Source organism: Oxyura jamaicensis, chromosome 3 (assembly GCF_011077185.1).
Source record: "Oxyura jamaicensis isolate SHBP4307 breed ruddy duck chromosome 3, BPBGC_Ojam_1.0, whole genome shotgun sequence".
Classification (NCBI taxonomy): domain Eukaryota; kingdom Metazoa; phylum Chordata; class Aves; order Anseriformes; family Anatidae; genus Oxyura; species Oxyura jamaicensis.
The window spans coordinates 27,289,434-27,299,229 of NC_048895.1; the positions used below are offsets into that span (position 1 = coordinate 27,289,434).

The 9,796-nt window shown below is 38.8% G+C and overlaps 1 protein-coding gene across 4 annotated transcripts in view; it reads right to left on the reverse strand.

The window, feature by feature from the left end:
* KIF6 (kinesin family member 6) overlaps positions 1 to 6,263 on the reverse strand; it is a 170,137-nt gene extending 163,874 nt beyond the window's left edge. For 2 of the 4 annotated variants that reach the window (XM_035323277.1, XM_035323278.1), the window contains exons 1-3: positions 5,763 to 6,002; positions 4,882 to 4,988; positions 1,519 to 1,593 (exon numbers count right to left, since the gene is read on the reverse strand). In XM_035323277.1, coding sequence (XP_035179168.1) covers positions 1,519 to 1,593; positions 4,882 to 4,988; positions 5,763 to 5,828 — 248 coding nt within the window. In that variant the 5' untranslated portion in view covers positions 5,829 to 6,002. Of the gene's footprint in view, positions 1 to 1,518; positions 1,594 to 4,881; positions 4,989 to 5,762; positions 6,003 to 6,258 lie in introns of those variants that run through there. The other 2 variants (XM_035323279.1, XM_035323276.1) reach the window with 2 other exon arrangements.
* Positions 6,264 to 9,796: the final 3,533 nt, after the last annotated feature.

Here is a 9,796-nt window from a genome sequence, read left to right on the forward strand (position 1 = left end):
ACATTTTCCTTCAGCATTATCAGTAACAACAAACACATTATTTTGAATATAAGCCTTAACACCTTAACATTTAGAGGTTTCAACATCTACATATTCTTAACTGAATCAAGAAATCAGCTTTAGCATTAAAAATAAAGACAGCCATTTGGACCTAATTGTATGCCTAAACATGATTAATTCCAATAGCATTTAAGTATTTAGATACTAAAAAAAAAAAAAAAAAAAAAAACATTCAAAATTAAAGTCTACATTATGGATCAAATAGATGCATAGAAATCTCGTATCTGTCAACACTGAAATAAAGGAAAACACTACAAATTCATGTTTGTTGGAGCACTACATAGTTGAATTACAACTGGAAAAACTCTTCCGTATTCTAGTGAACCACTCCAAATGGAAAAAAAAAAAATCAGCCTGTCTGTTGCTAGTTAGCTTTGATACTATGAGTTTTAATGAGGATAATTCAATCTTTAGTGTGCAACAAGGAGTTTTAACCTTTCTCTTTCCAAGCACAATTATATAAAAGAAGTTTATACCTGCAGTCATCGTTAAAACCATACTTACATTTAAGTAAATGAGTTAACCAGAAGCTATACATAGTATAGTCAGGTATGCAAATAAATCAATTTTCCATCAAAGAATTAAAAAAAAAAAAAGTGCATTTATCTTATTCTAGTGAAGAATCAGTTTCATTGGATGCTCATTTTCAATGTCAATTCCCTTCCTGTTTTGTGTAGGACTGAAAATCGATGGAAAAGCAAGAGTTTTGAAAAAAAAAAAAAAATCAGGAAAACAGAATTATAAAGAGTTAAGCATATTTTTACATCCAAGGAACAATATCAGAATGATTGAAGTATCAAATTGAGGACGTCTATTTTCCTGCAGCAGAAAATTAGTTCTGACTTCAGCATTATGGGCCTAAGCTGAACACAGAGTGGAATATTAGAAAATCCACCTGCTTGAGAGTGACATTCAATCCACACAATGAGTAAAGAAGCCTTCTAGATTGGTCCTAAATGCTTGCCTTTCCAAACTTTGAAACAACCATCATTTGATTACTATATGTAGGAGAAAAAAATACATATACTGCAAAAATCACCACCTTATACATTAGGACAGTAATAATGAGCAAAAATTGAGAATATAGCCACAGATGCTGGTTCTCAGGGTATCTAGTCAATGAAACAGGGAGAGAAGATTTTTGTTAAGCTTATCCTTTTTGGGAGTCAGACCAAACATCCTCCAGAGATCCCTTCCAACATTATAGACAAAAAACTAGTAAGACATGGATTTCTATGCCTATACAACAAGAGGCAACAGCAGCAGTGCTATTCTAGGATTTTATGATGGAATCTTACCACATACAGAATCTCCCAGATGTGTCAGTATTTAGGAAAATTAAAACATCAATACGTTTTTACAACAGTGGGTAAAACACTTGCCAGCTCTCCTCCAAGTAATACAGTGAAAGCTATTTTTGACCCTGTGTTACCCCGATTACTCGCAAGAACAACATACCATTCTGCCACTGGTTTGGCAATGCTGTCAAAAATCACATCTTGTTTTGCCTCTTGATCAAAAATTTTCTGGAATCTGAAAAAATTAAGCAAATAATAATTGCTCAATCTTAAAACACTGTTTGATTCATACGTTTTTGTTTGTGTTTGTAACAGTCAATGTTTACATCATTAGGCTTACATAACTTAATACAATGTTTTCCCTGTAGTCTTACCCACAGCATGCTGTTGTGCTATTGTATATAAATAGGCTGTACACAGTGCTGCATTGACAAGATCTACACAATAAAATCCTCTGATAACATGATGTGGCTTAGAAAAAAATAATCTGTATTTAAGATCTATCAAGAGAATCAGTGTTTGTAACTGGCACCACACTGAAACCTGAATAAATAGATTACATTACAACTAAATAGTGTCCCACCAGCATAGCCAGGCTCACATTTTCTCATAACTAGTTCCTTCTTTCTGTTGCACGCTTACTGTAGTCATCACAAGGAAATATTTAACTTTTTTACTTTTTTTGCTCCTCCAATTCCTATACAAAATATCTGTAGTTGTCTTACAGAATCATAGAATATTTGAGGTCAGAAGGGATCATCATCTACGATTCCCCTGCTCAAAGGAGGGTCAACTAGAGATAATAAAACCTGATAGCACAGAATCCTGCTCTATGTATGGAGACTCCACAACATATCCAGGCAAGTCATGGCAGTATTTGCTTACCCTCTCAGTAAAAAAAAAAAAAAAAAAAAAAAAAAGTTTTTTTTCTTGTTTGAATGGAATTTCCTATATTTCAGTTTGTGCCCATTAACCCTCATCCTGTTACCAAGCACCACTGAGAAGCATACAGCTCCACCTTCTTTACTTTCCTTGATGAAATTGGTAAGCTTTTCTTCTAACAATTTCAGCCTCTTATACATCAGATGCTCTGGTCCCTTAGACATCTATGTGTCCCTTTCCTGGGGCCCAAAACCAGACACAGCAATCTAGGTACTTTTCTGCAAACCTGATTTCCATCCAGTGAACTACAAGCCTGTACTGGTGCACATTTCTTCCTCTCCAGGAGCAGGACTCAGCATTTCCCTTTGCTGAACTTCATGAGATTCCTACTGCCTTATTTCTCTGGCCACTCAATGTTCCTCTGAACAGCAGCACAACCAGGTTGTGCATCAGCCACCCATCTCAGCTCTGTGTTGCATGCAAATTTTGCTGGAGGTATACTTGGTCCCATCATCCAGGTCATTAATGAAGATGTTAAATAGCATTGCACCCCCATATTAACTACTAACTAGTAGTTAGTACCACTAGTGACTGGCATCCACCTGGACTTTGTACCCCTGATAACAACCCTCTGAGCCCAGCAGCTCAGCTCATTTCAGCATGCATTCCTGCTGTCTCTGCTTCATTTCCTGCTCATTGGGATGGACTGTTCTTGAGCCTGAAGAAGGTGATCCTTGAAAAACAGCTGCCTCTCCTGGACCTTGCCTCTCTCTAGGGCTGTGTCTCGTCGGATTCTTTCAAGCAGGTCCCTGAAGAGGCCAAAATTTGCTCTCACAAAGTCCAGAGTTACAATCTTGCTTTCTGCCTTGCTCCCTCTTCTCAGGATCCTAAGTTTCACCATCCCATCGCCACTGCAGCCAAGGCTGCCTCGATTTTCACATCCATGATTAGTTCTATATTTGAAATACAAGATGCAGCAGATCTTCTCACCCTCACTAGCTCTTTAACCAAGTTTTAGGAAGTTCAGGAGTCAACGTACTCCAGGAACTTCCTGGATTGCTCATGCCCTACTTTGTTGCCTGTCCTATCTGGAACGGCATATTCATCTAGAACTTCACAGGGTATATAGAAAGGTCCTGGGGATATCAGGTATGTAGAAAGGCAGCATGGACTGCAAAGGATTATGCAGTGTTCTGTGCCAGGGGAGTTTTAGGTTAGATGTTAGGAAGAGCTTCTTTACTGAAAGGGTTGTGAGGCATTGGAACAGGCTGCCCAGGGAGGTGGTGGAGTCACCATCCCTGGAAGTCTTCAAAAGACATTTTGATGTAGAGCTTAGGGATATGGTTTAGTGGGGACTGTTAGTGTTAGGTTAGAGGTTGGACTCGATGATCTTGAGGTCTCTTCCAACCTAGAAGTTCTGTGATTCTGTGATTCTGATTCTGTCTACATGTCAAACACATGCGATAAATAAAATACAGAGGCATACATTCTATTCTGCTAACCCTTAATTAGCAAAGTCATTCAAAAAATGGTGTTTGATTTCCATAGGAGAAAGTAAGAACAAAGGAGAATAATGTTTGAGTTGACCAGGACAGACAGACTGCATGCAAGTGTGAGTTTTATGGAGGAAAAATCCATAAATCCTTAATCCATAGCATCATTTTTGTATTGCCTTAAGGACAATAACTCATAGTATTTCTCAAAATCCATCTCTACAGAGTTTTTAATAAATTATAAAGACAGAAAAAAAATGTCAGCATTCATTACAGCTGGCTTGGCATCTGCAATCTAAGATAGTTTTGCATATAAATCCAGCTGGAGAAGACAGCTCCTAACTTCCCAAGCAGAACAGATTTCTTTAGCTTATGTGAAGTGACATCAGGCTGAGCTGCAGATATTTATCTGCGGCTCTTTTTTTTAACAGTATAAACCAACAAACTTTCTTGATTTGATATTGTAAAAATAAAGAAAATTTAACTTGGAAAAACATTCTCAGCCTACTTATTAGAAGTGGTTATACATCTAGCTTTCTTCACCAGCAAGATTTTAAAATGTTGCCTCTAAGCTTTCTGTCAAAAAGATTAAAAAAAAAAGTTTGATAATACTGGTACATATTTTCAGTTTCTAAAAAATATTTACATTCTAGTGTGAAGGTTTTGTTTCTTTCAACAATCTGTTGCTTTTTGGTTGTTGTTTTTACACTGTTTTGCTTATGTTTGAGACATTGTTTTTAAACAGAGTGTTTAACATAAAGACATCTTTAGCCAGCCTATGCCAACTCATTAGGTCACAAGAAAACAACAGCCCTGCGCTCACTTCTCAAAGGCAAATTCAAAACAAGCTGTAAGAATCGAAGAACTGATAAATGAAGATGCAATCTTTGAAATAAGACTCAAATGTATAATGACATACAATGGATAGGGGAAAAAAACAAAACAAAACAGAACTTTATCAAATATTATCACAATCATTCAGCTGTAGAACATAATACGTTGCAGTGTTCATCTTGTTAGGGGAGGAGTATAAATATAAAACTACTTTTATATTAAAAATTAATTAAAACTTAATTTGGGGGATAGGTTTTTCATCTTATTCTATAGATCTATCTGTATCTCTACACAAAGATAAGGCTTGTACTTACTTGAACTTGTAGTTCTCCCGTTTATTATTGACAAACCCATCTGCTAAATCATGCGGCACAATAATCTCCAGACTGGACACAGATTTCTCATCATCAACTGAATAGATCTAGTAAGCATGGATATGAATTAACAAATTTTAGTAATAAAAGAGCGCAGCCTTTAGGTATACCATGGCAGCTAATCACTATTTCAAAGTAATATAGCAAAGCAGAATAATTCACCCTACTTGAAGGGAGTTTTCACTGTAGAAGAGTCCTTACTACGTGAGCATATATTCTCCTTCAGCTACCATTCAACAAGTACATACTAACACTGACCTGTTTGTTGTCACATAAACATTACACTAAGAAATAGAAACGCAGTCATGTTTACATAATTTGCTTAATATTATCACCTTAATACCAGAGTTGTTATCCATAAACAAAGTGCAGAACACAATGCAAACCCCTCCAAAAAAAAAAGGAGGAATAGGTTTGGAAAGACTATTACAGAAGGAACGGAGCTTGTTTCAAAAGGGAACGCGTTATTTCTGAGGAACACTTCCATTATTTTTATTATTCCTTGTAACGACAGCCAAATACCAGGCGCTACGCATTCCCCTCCTTCAGAACAACGTTTAATCCAGAAATCCTGTCACTCACCAAAAGATTTCCCTGTGGAGCCCGCCCCCCTCCCTCACAAAAACATTCCAGTTTCTGCACTTGGTGATTTTATTCACTCGCCAAAGCTACAGGGAACAGGCCGGTGGCTCTGTCTCTCGCTTGCCGACCCCTCAGCTTCCCCCCTGCCCAGCCGGAGGCCGCCTGCGGGGTCCCGGGCTCGTTCTCCTGCCACCGCCGCGGGCACCCCCGGCAGTGCCGCTCCCGGCTCCCCCTCGTACCCCCGCTTGCTGCCGCCTTCCTAAGGGCTTCAGCCGCGCGTACACCCGGATAGTTTCCTTCACCATCGCTCCCCGCCGCCAGCCTAGTAACGGTAACCACGGCACGCTACCCAGCCTGCCCGGCGGGGAGGGCAGCGCGGAGGGGAGCTCAGTGCCCGACCGGCGACATCGCGCACCCTCGGGGGGCTGCGGGGCGCCCGCTTGCTCCGTGGAGCTTGGAGGAGGAGGGAGCCGAGCCGGCTCTTGTCTGCGGGGTTGTGTTGCCTGCGTGGCCGTTAGCGGCCATTCCCCACAGCCCTTGTCCTCGAGGGTGTCACGGCAGCGAGAGAACCGAGCCTACGAGCAGCGCCCCGGGGAGGGCGGGCACGGCCGCCATTTCCAGTCAGAGCTACCGCCACCTGCGCCCGCAGGTGTCCCTCTGCCAGCGGGCGCCTCCCGGGGAAGGGCTGGTTACACACACTTGGAAAGGAAATTGGGGAAAAAAATACCTATTTACGTGCAACAGAGCCGTAATCCAATGTCAAAATTGTTGGGCTAAAGGTTCTATGAGGGAAACAGAGGTTGCAGGCCTGTTGTGAGAGCTTAGTTCCTGGAGAGGTAACAGTAGGAACCAGTTATTCTGCTAAATCGTTACAAAAAGTCGCGCAAACTGTATGAGCTGTTTGAGTGGAACGTAGTGGTAAAGGTCAGATCACAGTGGTTCCAAGTCACCAATCTAAGTGCAAGAGCAGGAACTTTATTGTGGAAGAGAATATAAATTTCTGTAACTCAGATATGGTAAAAATATGTTGAACTTTTTATTCCAAATAAGAAAAACTAGAGGAAAGGTTTCCTATCCCAAGTGAACAAACATCTCAGAAAGCATATGAGGAATAAGTAGTGCGCCCTCAGGGAATGAAATGGGAAAGGACTAATCACCAACTGAAGTCAAGCGCAAAAGTCAAAAGGGTAAAAATGAAAACAAATGGAAAATATTAGTTCGTGTTTAAATAGAGAGCAAAGGAAATGCAGGACATTGGAATGTGATAATGGAATAAATACTGAGTATCATCTCAGCGTTGCTCCAAAACTACTGCATTTGCGTTTATTTATTTATTCTTATTTAAATGGATAAAGGAGTGTGCAGCATTCTTGGAAAACAGCAAAAGGAACAGACAACAGTGTTATTTAGCAGCTTTGCTGGATTGTGAATTAACTGGGTAGTGAACTTAGAAACACGGCAGATAATTATGTGCAAAGCCAGTTTGCGTCTGCTGCTGTTCAGTAGCAGAAATACGGAGTCAAGCGAATGAGACTATATTGCTTTGAAGATGAAGTCTGATCTGCAAAGAGCTTAGGTGCCCTTCTTCAAAACAAAGTCTGAGCTGTAAACCGGGAACCCGACACCCAACTTGGTTTGCATAGGACTACCCTGAATATGATGTGGTTGCACAGAGAAGCCAACGAGCCTTCTCAGACTCAAGTGGGTACCCGCCTAAAAACACGAGCTGAATTTCTGAAAGGCAAGAAGGAATCCTGGGCCACCTGCAAGAGAAAAGAAATAACAGAAGGGACTCAGAGTTCTCTTTCAAAGTATCCCTTTTGTTACAAAGCTGTTTCTGCAGAAATGGTGCAGTGTTTTAGTACTGTGCTCATCAATACGTTGCTTTCAAGGATGACTTCTTACCCCAGTGATGCTCACTTCAGATTTATCACTCTATAGGCTTAATAATCTTTCTGCAATACAAAAGTTGCTTCATTCACTTGAGCATCAAAATTATCTTTCTTCTTGAGTGGGGTATGTGGTATGTTGAATGCAGAAGATTGGAGATCGGTGGAAGAATTATAAAATAGGTGAGAAACTAGTTAAAGATTTGTCTACTATACTTTGTTAAAAAAAAAAAAAAAAGGTTATTGTTGGACTGTAATACAGTTATTAGTGGACTTTTGTGAGGAGACATCCTATGAAATCCTAAAATATTTAGCAAAGGAAAAGCAGAGAGGCTATATGTGTGTGTAGAAATAAGCTATGGGGAATTGCCGTGGAAGCAAAAGAATCTTCTAAGATAAATATAAGAACAAATGGAAATAATGTAAAAATAATGTAAATGCACACATTGGAAATCAGAAGAAAATTAGATGTGTTTAGCTCAACTGGTCCCTTCAAATACTGGAGAAAGCATGATAAGGTTGTGAAAGAGTACTTGAAATATCTTTCTAGAAGCATACTAGGAATGAACAGGCAAATACAGTTTGAGTATTTTCTCTTCTGCCAAGCCGCTTGATGGAAGTTAACCTCTTTAGTTCATCTTAATCATGCTGATATCTCCATATCTGGGAGCAACGTATATCTATCTTCTGTATAACATCATTTTCAGTGGATAGTGTGGAGCTTGTAAAAAAGAGCATGCTCTACCTGAAAGACAATTGTAATTTTTATGCTGTAGGCAATCTTCAGTCAACTTCATAACTGAAAAAAGATTTGGAAAAGTGCCTGTTATTAGAAAAAACAGTAAAGAGCTGGTTACAAAGATGCAAGAATTGTAGTAAATCTTCCTGTTACTACCAGACAGAAAGAACCATTTTCAGTATTTGTATTTTCTACAGCTTTGAAGGAAGTCTTGAAAAATGGAACCTGAAAATGACAGCTAACTATTTCAGATTGCGTACTGGTCTAGAAATTGCATCATATGCCGGAGGCCTAACAAACTTTGCTTTCCTCTGAATTTCCTTTGAATTTTTAAAATTTGCTTTATGTCTTCCCTGGGAAATCACCTGGTACTTGAAGAATTTTCAGCATTTGTATTTATTATAAACTTTAGAGATAAGGCTCGAACTTTCTTCAGTTACAGTTTTTGAGAAGGTGCTCCACAGAACACGAGCAACCTATGGGCTTGAAATGATTACGTTGACTGTGTATAAGATTAGAATTACAGGATCTGGCAATTGCGTGTTTTAAAAAGCTCAGCCTTTGGATTCAGAATTAATAGCTGTAGCATCCTAACTAATCATCTGCTTTTGTTCTTGTAGTTTTCTTCCGATTCAAAAATAATACAGGCCATAGGATACACTGGAGCTGGCAGTTCAAGGGCTTGTGTTCCATTATGTCACCTAGCAACTTCACATGCTTCCAAATAAACAGCCTTGTAAGTTTTATAATAGCCCAAACTTTTAAGTCCTTTCTTTTTTTTTCCAGAGCTTTACTTTTCATAGACTTTACTTACTCTTGGCAGCTATCATGCCTTTTGGCTGAGATACTGATTAGAAGCTAGAACATTAAAATCTTTCCATAGATCAACTGGAATGGATGAAGGGCCAAAACTCTTGCCAAAGTCTGAGTTTGTCTCAACATCCAACTCCTGGAAACATTAGTGCCAAATGTGTATCTTCTACATGACCAGAAACCCATTTTTTTTTTTTTCTTAAATGACCAGAATTTAAGATCTGAATCTTGGCCTAAATTTAAGTATAATATCAGTTGAGTATGTTCTATCAGCTCTGCCAGGAACAGTGCAACCTTTATGTATAAGAGATGTGGTAATATAGAAGTATACATACCTATATCTGAATGGAATAATAATAATATTAAAAAAGACAATATTTTTCAACATTTCAGGTATTGTCCCCAAATCCTATAAACTTTGTTTTTTCTCCTTGTGAGTTCAGTATTGAAAACATTAATGTTTCCATGTAAATTGCCTTGTTCAGCTTCTAATAGTCCAGCCCTTTGAGAAGAGCAGGGAAGTTTCTTGTAGACTACTGTTCCCATCTGTTTCTTAGGAACAGGACTACATCTTCTTATATTAACAGATAGAGTTGGAAACTACTTTAAAATTTCACTGCTGTTCTGATGCAAAATGCATTAATGTGTTTCCTAAAAATGTATGTCTTGATGGACTCAGCCAAGCCAGAAAATCTTAAAATATCCTCCTGAGCTCTTTTATATATACATACACACTTGCATCCATGTCTTTGTTTATTTGGTTTAGAATAAATCCAAATCCTATGGTGAAATTAAGGCATCCTTAGGATTCTGACTGCAACTGGCAACACAT